This window comes from Aulonocara sp. 'chitande type north' Nkhata Bay, linkage group LG11, assembly GCF_057382095.1.
Source record: "Aulonocara sp. 'chitande type north' Nkhata Bay isolate Kocher_YH1m ecotype deep benthic linkage group LG11, A_spYH_male_GT1.1, whole genome shotgun sequence".
Taxonomy (NCBI): Eukaryota; Metazoa; Chordata; class Actinopteri; order Cichliformes; family Cichlidae; genus Aulonocara; species Aulonocara sp. 'chitande type north' Nkhata Bay.
The window spans coordinates 27,887,412-27,900,429 of record NC_141354.1 but is presented as its reverse complement, the minus strand read 5'-3'; the positions used below and the strand labels follow the sequence as shown (position 1 = coordinate 27,900,429).

The 13,018-nt window shown below is 39.0% G+C and overlaps 3 protein-coding genes across 3 annotated transcripts; all 3 read left to right on the top strand.

The window, feature by feature from the left end:
- Positions 1-83: 83 nt before the first annotated feature.
- Positions 84-2,760, top strand: krtcap2 (keratinocyte associated protein 2). Its single transcript, XM_086311719.1, has 5 exons — positions 84-237; positions 702-856; positions 1,033-1,096; positions 2,336-2,402; positions 2,505-2,760. The coding sequence occupies exons 1-5, from the start codon at positions 234-236 to the stop codon at positions 2,623-2,625; spliced, it is 411 nt and encodes a 136-aa protein (XP_086167845.1). The 5' UTR covers positions 84-233; the 3' UTR covers positions 2,626-2,760.
- Positions 2,761-4,201: 1,441 nt separating this feature from the next.
- Positions 4,202-5,409, top strand: s100a10b (S100 calcium binding protein A10b). Its single transcript, XM_086311720.1, has 3 exons — positions 4,202-4,349; positions 4,837-4,991; positions 5,121-5,409. The coding sequence occupies exons 2-3, from the start codon at positions 4,854-4,856 to the stop codon at positions 5,271-5,273; spliced, it is 291 nt and encodes a 96-aa protein (XP_086167846.1). The 5' UTR covers positions 4,202-4,349; positions 4,837-4,853; the 3' UTR covers positions 5,274-5,409.
- Positions 5,410-11,881: 6,472 nt separating this feature from the next.
- Positions 11,882-13,018, top strand: s100w (S100 calcium binding protein W). Its single transcript, XM_086309984.1, has 3 exons — positions 11,882-12,038; positions 12,339-12,490; positions 12,596-13,018. Exons 2-3 carry the CDS (start codon positions 12,347-12,349, stop codon positions 12,788-12,790), a joined length of 339 nt encoding a protein of 112 aa, XP_086166110.1. The 5' UTR covers positions 11,882-12,038; positions 12,339-12,346; the 3' UTR covers positions 12,791-13,018.

The following is a 13,018-nucleotide window of genomic DNA, read 5'->3' as shown; positions in this document are numbered from 1 at the left end:
TGTTTCGATTTGAACTTTAGTGGAATCAAACAACCATTATTTGGATTTTTATTCTTTTATTGCTTTTTTTTTCACCCGGAGAGCTCATGTGGCTCCTCCCACCGGTCCCACCTGACTTTAGAGCCGGGTAATCTGTTTTTTAGTTCCTAGAGCCGGGGCAGCTAGCTGGCTCGTCGAAGTTAAATTTAATTTACTGGTGCTTCGTCACGGAGACTATAATTAAGTATTACAGTATGGGTATGTATTGCATAATTATCAATAGACACATCGTCAGCACAGACATAATGTGCAGATATCCTCAGTCTCAGTGTGCAGTATGTCTTATAGTCCTGTGTAGCTAATGTTAAATGTAAACCACGCTAACACAGATTTCTTTCTTACAGTCTAGCAATGCCAGCATTACTGTAAAGTACCAGAAAAGTTTTTATGTGCTGAGCATTTAGGAAATTATATTAGAGGGGTGTTTTGGTGCAGATGTGAGTTGATTAGCACAGAGCTAACAGCTATACGTGGGAAACGTTATGCGTGAACACTGACGTGGCGTTAAGTTCCAAGGCGTATGACTGCCCAATTCAAACGAGATATGACATTTAAAACCATCGTTTACTTTCGGTTGCATTACAGTTCTATACTAGATAACTCTTTAGCCTCAGATAGCCTCAGGTTTTGTCCAGATGACAGTTTATCTCTGTTGTTTGTAGCGGTGAACACCGGAACCTCCCTGGTGCTATCCAGTCTGCTCTCTGTGCTGGTATTCGCGGGGATGCAGATGTTCAGTAAGCAGCTGGCATCCACCGAGTGGCTCACCATCCTGGGAGGTTTTCTGGGCTCAGTCCTCTTCATCTGCTCCCTGACTGTATCCTTTAAGTGACATGTAGAGTTGAATTGCTTTGCCAATGTTGTTAATCAGTAAACTGCACAGTTCTTTTGGAAATCGGTATTTATTGAACAACTTTCAGACTTTTATTATATATTCTCCATAAAAATGTATAGATGTCACTGAGGAGAGTCGCACCTTAACTTTGGCTTCAGGCATTTAATAATCTGGAAAATTTGGTTTTCGGAAAGGGATTCCAGGCCAAGATATTCCCTGAGAGTAAGTGATGATGGCCCATGCAGTGGCCTTTTTCTTGTTCACATGGTGTTTAATATTTCTGCTGAGTTAACTGTTAGCTCAGCTTTACCTGAAACATCAGAATTGTTTATACCAAACTCTAGCCTAAATAATAGGTGGAAATCTTGGTTGAGGTAAAGGTCAGAGGTTAGAGAAGCCAGGTAACCCAGATCGCTGGTTTAAGTCCCTGTTCAGGTGAAGTGATCTTCTCTAAGATGTTTGATTTTGTACACAAACCTTGCAAAAAATAATCAAGAAGCAAAAGCCTGACTAAATTAACAATAATAAAGCTAAATTGTTCCTCTCAATATATAGCCGCTGTATGCTGGTTTCTGCAGGCTGAAGACCAGCGGTCACTACAGGAATCAACATCTGCAAAGTAATTTAGTGTAACACAGTTTACATGCAGTTACAGTGGTTTGCTTCTGATTGCCACAGCAAAACCTGTTCAGGGTTTTTGTGCCTGTTAAAATGCTAATTATAAATACTGTTCCAATCAATGTCAGTAACACAGTTATTACAGTAAAAATAAGCTGAAACATTCACCGAAAATGCAACGTCTTCACTAAATGTCTCACTGTCGAGTTCATGTGCAAATATAAGAATCTCCTCAGAAGAAAATGTAAAGTGCTTATTTGATAAGGAGCATTTTTTTAATGTTGTTAGGTAGTCCTAAAATAAATTAAAACATTAAAAAAATCATTTTAATTATATTAAACATCTTGCTGATGTTAAATCTACCACGTCAGCTAAACCAGAACAACAAAACATTTGAGCTAATGGAGAGAATAAAAGTTAGATAAATGTTGACTCAGACAACGAATTTAGGGTGCTGCTGATGATGATGATGATGATGATGATTAGTAGTAGTAGCATTTATAAGCGGCAGCTGGTTTCTGTGTGTGCTTTAGTTAGCCAAGGTAAATAAAACACAGCACTGCTACTAGACTTGAGGTAAGCTCCTGCACTACCTCTGTGCAGGAGGACTCTAGGCTTCCCACACACACACACACACACACACAAACACACAAACAAATCTTTTGACTGGTTAGGCAAGATGCTAGTTTCAATGAGCTGAGTCTACCCTCTGGTCCAGATTTGCGTATCATCATGACAGCCAATGCAAATTTAAAATAACATTCTAACATTATTACCTCGATGCACATCTGTAGGCTCATATTAATGCTCATCACTTATATGATTTACTGTGTCATCTTGCAGTTCTGTTGTGTCTGTGCCTTTCACTGTTTGCCTCTGGCCTGGTACACCGTGTCTGTGTCACTACTTGGTAAGTGACTCCTCTGCAGAACACGTTTACCCAAAGCATCTAGAAAGCACTTCTAAATGTATTTGATTATTAAAATACTTCTCTTTCTTTTTTCCTGTTCAGCCTCATCTTTTCCCTCTTTGCCCTGTACTACATCAACAAAGTGTCTGCTGCCCTCTACCAAGCAGCTGTTCCTGTAGTAACACCAGCCAAAGCTGGCAGCAAGAGCAAAAGGAAGAACTAAAGAGCCCACTGGATCACAGTTGTATCACACTTCGACCAGTCATTATTCCCCAGGTGCTGGTGGTCATTGCTACACAGCTGAATGCACAGTTTTGTCACAATGATCCTTTGTTATTAGGCTTTTTTTAGGTATATAAAATTTGGTTTGGGGTTATTATTTTAAGTCATCATTTCATTGAGTACAAGCCTGTAGTAGTTAATCTGGTCCTTTGTTTGTGTATTTTTTATTTTATTTTACAGTTCTCTTAAATTTGAATCACAAAGAAATGGTAGATATAAGGCCAAACGTGTTTTACGTTCCATCCCTTTCTAATCAGTGCTCTTTTTAAAAAGGTTGCAAAGAGATTCTTTCCTCCTGTGTATTCAGTTTTCTTCTGTTTTGTTTTTTCAAATCCATTTTTGTAATTAAACTTTCTGAAAGACTTTCAATGTGTTGTGCTTCCTTCTACCTTTGCTCAGTTTGTAATCTGCAGTCTAGCTGTGTGGGGATGTAATAAAATCATGCAGTGGCATATGTGTAAATATTCCTTGTGCAGCCATTCCCATAGTCAAGAGTGCTGCAGCCCACTTATTTTTCTGTTATATACTGAAATATGCATTTAAAGAGGACAGCAGTGGTGTAAAGGTTAGCAAAAGTACTGGTGGCTCTAGTGGTAACACAAGAGTTTAAAGTTTTATTAGTTTTCACTTTTCTCTCAGCTAAATTTGTGTCTGTGTTTCAATTAGTTGCCAGATTGGGTTTGATGATTTTGTTTGAGTTTTCCACTTTTAGGAAACATTTAGTTTTTATTAGCATCAGTAGGAAAGTTAATGGGTTTTTTTTATGTTTATATCGATGAGATATATGCTAAGAGAGTAATTTTACAAGTTCAGCACAGAGAATTTAAGGACAACACTTCTTCAAGGTATTTGATGCGGACACGGAGAGAGCCTTGACTGAATAAATCATGCATCAGTTTGTCTTCATGCTTCTTCGACCAATGTAGTAACAGTTTTCTTTCAGCTTTGCAAGTAAACAATATTGTTTAAGATTTCATTTTTCTGTTGATCATTTAAAATTTTTCATTCAGTTTTAAGTTTTACTTCAGTTTTCAGTTAACCATAACAGTCTTCAGGCCGTTCACTCTTCATCTCCTTGGAGAACAGGAGAGAGTGAAATCACAGAGGAGCTGTTGAGCAAGTTTTAAAGGAACTGCCAAGTGACAGTGAAGGGTCAGTTTGAACAGGCTGCTCCTGCAGTGCTGCTGAAAGCGGTATCTGGGAATAAACTCGCAGTGGAGATTGTCCATTGTCCACAGCCTCACACTCCCTTCCCCCGGCTCGCCTTGTTTCGGGAGAGCATCCTGCTGCTGTCATGTATCCAGGTGTGCCGACTGTTACAGGTAAAGAAGACGGCCCAGTGCAGACTTGCTCAGTCTTAGCAGGTCCCATCATGCATGCGTTATTCTGCTTTGTGCCATCTTTTGTTTTACTTGCATGATGAAACACAAACAGTGTAGATTTTTGTGAGGTAGCATCGTCATGTCAATGCCTTCTATGTCTTGCAGTAACTGTGGGAAAAAGGGACAGTGTTCCTTTATTTGCTCTCCCTGCCTCTCTGTATCCCTCCTCCCTCCCATCACTTGGGCGTTGCCTAGATGACTATAAAGTGTTGAATAAACTTTCAGTCAGCCCACGTCTAACTCCACTTAAGCTCTGCCACAGTTTCTGCATCCTCGTGATCCGGTAAGGCTATTAAAACTTATTTAAAAAGTTAGAAAGTTGTTTGTTTGTTTTTTCCTTTTTCCATTGAATGTTACGTTGGGTGGGCTGAGGTGCTGTTGGTGCATTACGTAGGGTTTTCCTCCTTTGCTATGCCAGGAATGGGTGTCTCCAAAAACGTTAGGCCTATTTCTCTCTAGTCTATCTTTACTGTGTGTCTGCGGGCCTAGTTTTTTCTTTTTCTGAAACTGAAAAGTTTATAAAGAGAGGGGAGGTAGAACCCATATATGGATTTTGGGTTTGGGGCCAGAAGGTGATTTGTGCCAGAAGAATTTGCTTTGAGTGCCAGTAAAAACCAACACCCACATCCTCTTCAAACAATGTGCTGTAACCTAATGCTTGGCTGCATTTTTCACTCATTTTTCTCCAGTGTGAATGTAACAAGCCAACAGTAAAAGTAAAAAAAAAACCCTGTTATATTTATGTCCATTCCTGCCTTTTGTCCTTTCAGCACTCATTTCTGCAACCATGACTGACTTGGAGAAATCCATGGATTCCATGATAACCGTGTTCAACAAGTATGCCCATGATGGCAAACACGGAAAGGCCTTAACCAAGAAAGAACTAAGAAAACTAATTGAGGCTGAGCTTCCCAACTTTCTGAAAGTAAGGATCTTTCTTGCTATCATACCTGATCTCTATCCTCAGTGTGAATCATTGTCCATATTTAAGTTAAAAATGTTATTGCTCATGCGCTTTGCACCCTGAACTTGTCTCTTATTACATCTGTTTCAGACCCAGAAGAATGCCAACTCCGTGGACCATATCATGAAGGATCTGGACCAGAACAAAGATGATGTCTTGGACTTTGAAGAATTTATGCCATTCATCGCCGGCCTCACAATGGCCTGTGAAAAATATTGCTCCATGTCTGCTAAAAAGAAGTGAAAGAACTGATGTGCAAATACACTGTAAGAGAAAATAATGCTTGTCTTTTTTTTCTTTCTTTTTTTGTAACAGATAAAGTTGATTGTGTTGCACAACTGTGTGCCGGATTTACAAGTAAAAACTGCTTTTGACAAAATTTCCCCGACTGTGTGTCTGGCTACTTTGTTGTAAATTTTATTCAAAAACATTGGGTATGCTAGAGTTTTAGTTACTATCTGATAGCTGACTTCTGCAACACATTTAAAACTAGAAGCTGGATTTGAAAGTAGTGAGAGTATTCATGAATTAATATCTAATGTGCATCATTTCACTTCTCATCGAAAGTTCAACTGAGGCAGCAGTTTCTACACAACGTGAGGGGGTAACTGCTTCGATACGGGAACGTGTCAGGATCAGATGTTTGTGCTAAAAAGCCTGAAGTGTGGTGCAGCACACATGCCTGTGAGGCGTGAGCTCATGATTTATTTAGGGTGGGTCAAATAAGTAACATTTTTGGAGATGGTGGAGTTTCGCTCACAGAACTCCTCCAGATGAGATACAAACTGCACTTTTTGAACTTGGTGCAGATCCATCTGGTAAACATTAACTACTTGGCTCATTACAAGTTTGGAATTCCACCTTTAAACTGACTGAACTCCAGTTCAGTAAAAATACAAATATATTGTGCACACAGGCATACACACTAAGTGAACGTTAACATGCTCATTACACTGTGAAGGATCTCTCTTACTGCAAACATATCAGACCACCCTTGGCCTTTGCAGTGTTTTCAGTCTGCCAACTACACACACATCAATATGTTCTGTGTGCTTCACAGTGTAATACAGTAATGCCCTTTTGAGAGTTCATTTTAAAATTATTTTATTTGTTTTGAAGTCCTTAAACAGTCTCGCCCTGCCCTATCTCTCTGGGCTGCTGCACTCGGACTCCCCTTCCCGCTTGTTCACTTGAGCTTACCAGCTGCTCCTGGATGTGCCGAGGACACAGAAAAGGCTGTACATCACTAAATCAACTCTTAAGATCCACCTTTTCTGCTCAGCTTGTGACCCAGGTTGACTTTATTATTCTAATCTTATTCTTATCTTATTGTTTTTACTCAGATTTGCCTTTCTGTTATGCATATTTATTCATGCTTTTAATTTGCTTGTATTTTATTTAATATATATTTAATACTCAAGTTGACTTGATACTGACTGTATGACATGGCCAGCCAACTTTGCTGAAGCCAGCATGTAGTGCATGCAGCACAGAGGTGCAGATTCCCCAAGGACACACAGAGTTCAATTTTTAAGGCACAGGGTTACAGAGTTAAGGTGCACAACAGTTGTTTTTCCCCACACAGGTCAATGTAGCATAAGTGAACTTTAAATAATCTTGAGGAGATTGAGGTAAATAAAGTTAACTGAGAAATGTTAACTCCAGTGTATAACTCAGATTTATGCTCGTTCTTTTTTTCAGAAATCATTTGCACATCTTCTTTTTTGTTTGTTTGTTTGTTTGTTTGTTTTTTGCAAGGGGTTCTTCTTCTATTCTTGAACTTAAAAAAAAAGACAGATCATGATTTTATATTAAATGAAGCCACCAAGGAATATAAAAAGAAGTCCAACTCTGGATTGTAAGGTGGCGAAAGATTTACCCTCAGGCCCCCCCTCGATTCATAGATGGTCTTTCCCTTTTCACATATCATTATGCAAACGTACTGTTTATAAGATTGGGGAAACCTGCAGTCAAGTTTCGCCACTCTTATAAACAACAGTCAGCCTTCGACTGAAGAAGTCACTTGGATGATTGACGAAATGTTTCGCCCTCTGAAAACGCTGCGTCCATATGAACAGAATCAAACTTTGGGGATTTACTTACCTGGATTCTTCATGCATCAAGAAGAGGATGGATGGGTGAAAAGTTTGGAAATCTGTGAGTAAAAGTGAATTTTAAAAAAACACACACACTAAAATGGTCATGTGATTTGTTGTAATGCTATGATACAAGATGTAACTCTTTCTATATCAAGACATTTTTTGTAGCCACACAGTGTCGAGTCCATGCTTTACTGAACTGAAATGAGTCAGGTGACTGCTGCATCCTGTTTGATTTATTGCTTTTGAAATCTGACACATTTTGGGATAAATAAAAAATGAAACGCACTGGAATTGACTGGTGGAAAGTTTTGATTTGACATATTTTTTTATTTGACCAGAAGATGGTGCTACAGTGTTTGGAATGAAGACAGGCAGCGATGCAGGCGACAGAGGATGTGCGTGTAACTTTTAGGCCGTGCATGGCTCCATTTAAACAGCAATGTTTAAACCAACCATAATGAATAAATACATTTACATTTAAGAAGTCCTGAAACACTGTGTAGTCTAAACTTCAGGACTGCCAGACAATGAAAAAAGAAGCAAGCCTCGAGGAAAACAGTGTTAAGCGACGTCAATTTAATATACAAATTTTGGATTTTAAATTTGATTTAATAAGTGTGCTTGGCCGATATATAAAAAAGGTTAATAACAGTGTTTCATGCATTTCATTGATGCATGCACTAAATAATAAATACAGTCACAGCACTGCTGCGTCAGTGTTTTGCTATTGCTTGCTCATCATGTTGGTAAAACAAAATTGGAACAATTTCAAATTCAGTTCTATCCCTACCTGCCGAAACATTCCTGAAAGCCAATTAGAGAGAGCTGGTTCACTCAGTGATTCTTCTCTTGGTTTTTCTATCCCTCTTTCCATCCCCAATTAAGAAGAAGCCCTGTTTTCAGCTCTGAGTTGATGTATTAGGGCAGATGTAGTTGCATTCGGAGGATAGTGGATGTTTGGAAGTACATGGAGTTGAAAAGGAGCACACACGAGAACAGAAAAGGCATGAAAAAGATGAGATAAAACTATTCTTTTGCTCAGATCTGATCACTTTGCCCCATTGAACCCTTAATAACCTCTTTACCTTTGGCTGTAGATGCTGTAAGTGGGAAGAATGACTATATGAAAAAAAGTCTAACCTTTAAAACTCAGGAAGTTACTAGAAGCAAAGATGGATCAGAGTTATACCTGGATTGACCCAAGGAGGTCTGGTACTGCTGCTCTTTGTCAATACAACTGGATTTAACTGACTAGATTAAACTGATGACTGAAAAAAATTGCTTTGAACTGATAGCTATGCACACGCTTTATCAGGTCTCTGTCCATGTTTTTTCATTAATGGAAAATAGACTCTTTCTTATTTAGCACTTTATGCAACATGCCTCATGAGAGCAACCTGGAGTTAATATCTTGCCCAAGGGTATTTGGCATGCAGTCTGGAGCAGCCAGGAATTGAACCACCAACCTTCAATTTGGTGTGAGCAGTGATCACCTGCTCTACCTCTACTTGAGCTACATAAAAGATGAAAAAAATATCTGAGAAGAAAGATGACTATGATCAGTTACAGTGGGGGATGTACAGCATACATCATTAAGAATGATTTTTTTTCACATGTAAACTAAATGAAGTGTTTTCTTGTGTTTTACCTTTACGGTAATCTAAAAGTAAAATATAAACTTGAAGTAGAAAAAAATGACATAAGGCAATAATACACAATTGCTCCTCTTGCTATTGTGTATTGAGGTAAAGCGAAAGACCTGTAACAGTTATATAAGAACTAGTGTTGAAAAAGAGATAAACATGATTCACATAATGCAGCTGCTTAAGGTTTAAACTATCTATTGCAGAAAAAAATGTGATGATTAGAAGGTTGAGTGATGAGCTGTGACACTTTGATGTGCATGTACATTATTTGCTAGTGTTGACACATAACACCATTACTGGATTCACTCAGGGGCGTTTGTGCAAACCAGAATGCAGAGGAACCTGTCCCTCACACCAATTATTTTGAGGAAAACTCTAACACACTTTTTTTTGTTTCAAGCTCCAATTAATTCCAATGTTGTTGCAAGTTCTAGCAAACGTGGCTTGTTGCTTTTCTGGACAGTACACACTCTACTAACAGAAAGCATTTTCACTCCAACCATCAGCTCGTAATGTTACTCACTAACTTAAATAAGTTATTTACATAACTATATAGACTGTTCGCTGTGGCCATTAAAAAAGTGGTCATACGGATCCTGTTTGGTTAACGATCCTTAAAATATTTCTTACTGGCTGTCAGATGCCTTTTATTCAAGACTGGTGTTGCTCTTACAGATGATTAATTGATGGAGTGCTGATGAGATGGCCATGCATCTCGTCTTTGTAGAGGACTTCTGGAGCTCTGCTAGAGAGAGCTTTGTGTTCCTGGTCACCCCAGTGGCAAAGGCTTCTCTCAATCACTAATTCCTTTTGAACAGCAAACTACAGTGCTGTGCAAAACTCTTGATTTTTCAATCATTTTCAGTCCAATACTTGTACCTGAGCATTTTCACACCATTGTTTCCTGTTTGTATGTTTGTTAAGTCCCTTAACATTGACCGTTGAATCATTCAAGCATAAAAAAAACTAACCAGTGTTGTGTCTACACATAACAGAACACAAGAACAAAATCTAAATTATTGGAATCAAGGACAAAAGAAGACATGACAGGCCTAAAAACGAGTTCATGAATGTATGAGAAGGTCATGTTCTTAAGAAACGGGAAAAAAATCTTGCAAAGAACTGACACAGGAGCCAAGAAAAATACACCTGGACCATGAGTTGAGACATCTATTGTTCACTGAAGCCTCATCAGAAATGGTCTAAGTAGAGGGGCAGGTGTCAAGGAGCCTTTATTAAAAAAGGGAAACGGGAAAAAAAGACCGAGGTGTGCCAAATTACACAGGCACTGGACTGAAAATCAGCAGCAACAAGTCTTATAGAGTGGTTAATTGAAATTGAAGTTTTTGGTTCAAATTGCCGTCACATATGTATGGAGGAGGTCAGGAGAGAGGTGCAACAGTGAGTGTTTACAGCCATATACAAAACACGGTAGAGGCTATGGAACACTCAAAGTGCCAACATCACCATTGTTGAAGCAGTGTGGGATCCTCCTGACAGAGAACACAACAAAAGGCAGCCAAGATCCAAAGAAGAGCTTTGAATGTCCTTTAAGAAGCCTGGAGAAATATTCCTGAAGACTACTTACAGACATTACAAGCTCTGAAGCTCAATAAAATTTCTCCCTTTTTGCTTTGTACACTATAATCCCATGTATGTTTGCAAGTTTCAATAAATTGCTGCACCTAGTTTACATTTTCCTAGCAAAGTATTTTTTAAAATGAGGGGTGGCTCAAACCTTTGCACAATACTTTAAGAGTTCTGCAGGTCAGAATCACTGAGGCCAGTGTGTTTTCTGAAAAAAGCATTAGAAATGATTTAATGCCTTTGCTGTAATCATTTTAACTGCAGGGGTCTATAAAGAGTATCTGCACCTTCTGGCTTGGTTATTGAAAAAAGGTCTGCATCCTATTTCTCTTTTACTCGCTGACATAGTTTCACTTTATCATTTTGGGTCATTAAATGTGGACTGATGTGAAAATGCAGATTTTTTTATATTAAATCTATAAAAAAAAAATCACAAAAAAGCAGTCTGAATGTTACACAAAGGGTATTTTATACAGCCACCATTAAAACATTAACTCCCATCACAGTATGGTTAAACAAACATGAAAAAAAGAATTTAAAGTTATGTATATTTAATAAGAAACTTTCAAAAGAAACAGAGTCTTCATGCTCATGGTACGAATTCACCACCGAAAAGGTTCACGGCCTCTGTAGCAGTGAAACCGTAATGCATATGCCTGCCAGCAGAGTGTGGAAAGATAAAGTTTTTTTTGTAATTAACACCACATGATACTTCATCTCCATTCTCTTTTCCTCCCCTGCGACGGGAAACTGATAGTATTCAATAAGTGAAAGTAATATGACCTAAGTGAAGAGAGTGAACTGACCTATAAAGGCGACTTGGCAGGGGGGCAAGAGAGAAGAAGAAAATGCTGCCTTTCTGATGCCTTGGAACAGAGGAGTGGAAAATGAAGAGTGAGTTACATAACGCATGGACTGAGGTGACTGTCATGAGGAACAAACATGTTCAAGCACACAGGGAAGCCGTTCAATCTGAGTTTTAACTGCAGCTGCTTTTATTTAGTCTGAATAAGTAGTGAGAGTATTAAAGTAGGACGATCACAGACACCTTTAGTGAGACTGAGCAGTGTGAAGCATTGGTTTTATGGTCACGTCACTGCACTTATTTGCAAAGCTTCCTGAACGTGGTAAAAAAAAAAAGAAAAAAACTAAATACATGCCTTTGAGCGTAGGCCATTAGCAACCACACACACACACATGCAGTGTGGAGATTGCACCAACTGACTGTAACTTTCCATTTAGCCTGGCTTTCTATTTTTTTTCCAGAGGGTCAGCTCCAGCCGAGCTGCTTTTTGGTGAAAATATTCCTGCTTTACTCGTTTTAATTTGTGTACCAGATCTGCACATAACACTAATGTAAGGACAACGAGTCCAGCTACTTTTTCTGCACATAAACATTAATGTCCTCCTTATTTTACAGCACTGTGTAGCAGAGACAGATCCGGTACAGCTCTAATGGGTGGAGTCAGGCACATGTCAGGAGCATGAATCACTGCTGGTTTGTGTTTGTGTGGTTGCCTACATGCCATCGTGTATGTTTGTGTGCATGTGTGAGTCATACAGTGTGTGGGTGTACCCTTTAAGAGGAGGCTTTCCCTCTCAGTTTGACAACAGTCTCTCCTAGGACCAAGCTGGTGACACAGACGCGATCTCTCTTCACCTAGGGCTCTAAGGTGAGTAGTGATGGGAAGCGGGGTGTGAGGGGAGCGAGTTTTGAGGAAGGAAATAAAAGGAAATGGTTGCATTCGGTCTAGATACAGAGCGTTATTCTTGAATGATACAACGAAAAAGACAGATTGAAGAAGCACCGTTAAGGTTGATCTAATATGGGAAAAGTATTCGCTACAACTTTAATAAGTAGCTCTGAGGATTTTTTTTAACGGTGACACAGTTGACGTTTCTTCCATTTGTGTGTGCAAACATTAAACTTATACTGCATGCAGTTTTTAATGCCATTCTGTTTTTACGTGTAGGTTCAACCATGGCACGGCTCGACCAGGTCATTCCAAACATTGTGGATATATTTATGCAGTATGCTGATGATGGTGAAGGCAAAAAATGCCAGCTAAACAAAGAAGAGCTCCAGAAAATGTTGGAGGAACAAATTCAAAGCCCCGATCTGAAGGTAAACAACTGAACTTCATTTGTATGAGACATCTATTAATAGAGGAATACAAAGCTTTTCTGTTCATGAGCTTCATTGTGTTAACTGTATGAATGTATTCTACAGGATCAAATTAATGCAGGTGATATTGAGGAAGCCATGCAGTTGCTGGACAAAAACCATGATGGCGAGGTCAACTTCCGTGAATTTTGCCGGTGTATTTGTGTCCTTGCCAAATGCTACTACCAGAAAAAGAGAGGCAGGGGTGGGAAGAGAGGCAAGGGGAAAGATGACAAAGACGAGTGCGATCAAGAAGACTGAGGCAGCTACAAATATTAATGTTCATTTTGTAGCGTTATGTTTAAAAACGTCTGGTGCATGTGATGGATACAGTACATGTATATCTGCAGGCTACTGGGTTTTGACCATTGAGCTTTCTCTGTGTTTAAGTGTGCATAATTTCCAGATTTGTCATCATCATCTGTATAAACTTGATTTCAAAAACATTCCATCGCATACTGAAAATAAATAAAACCTATTAAGTCTAAA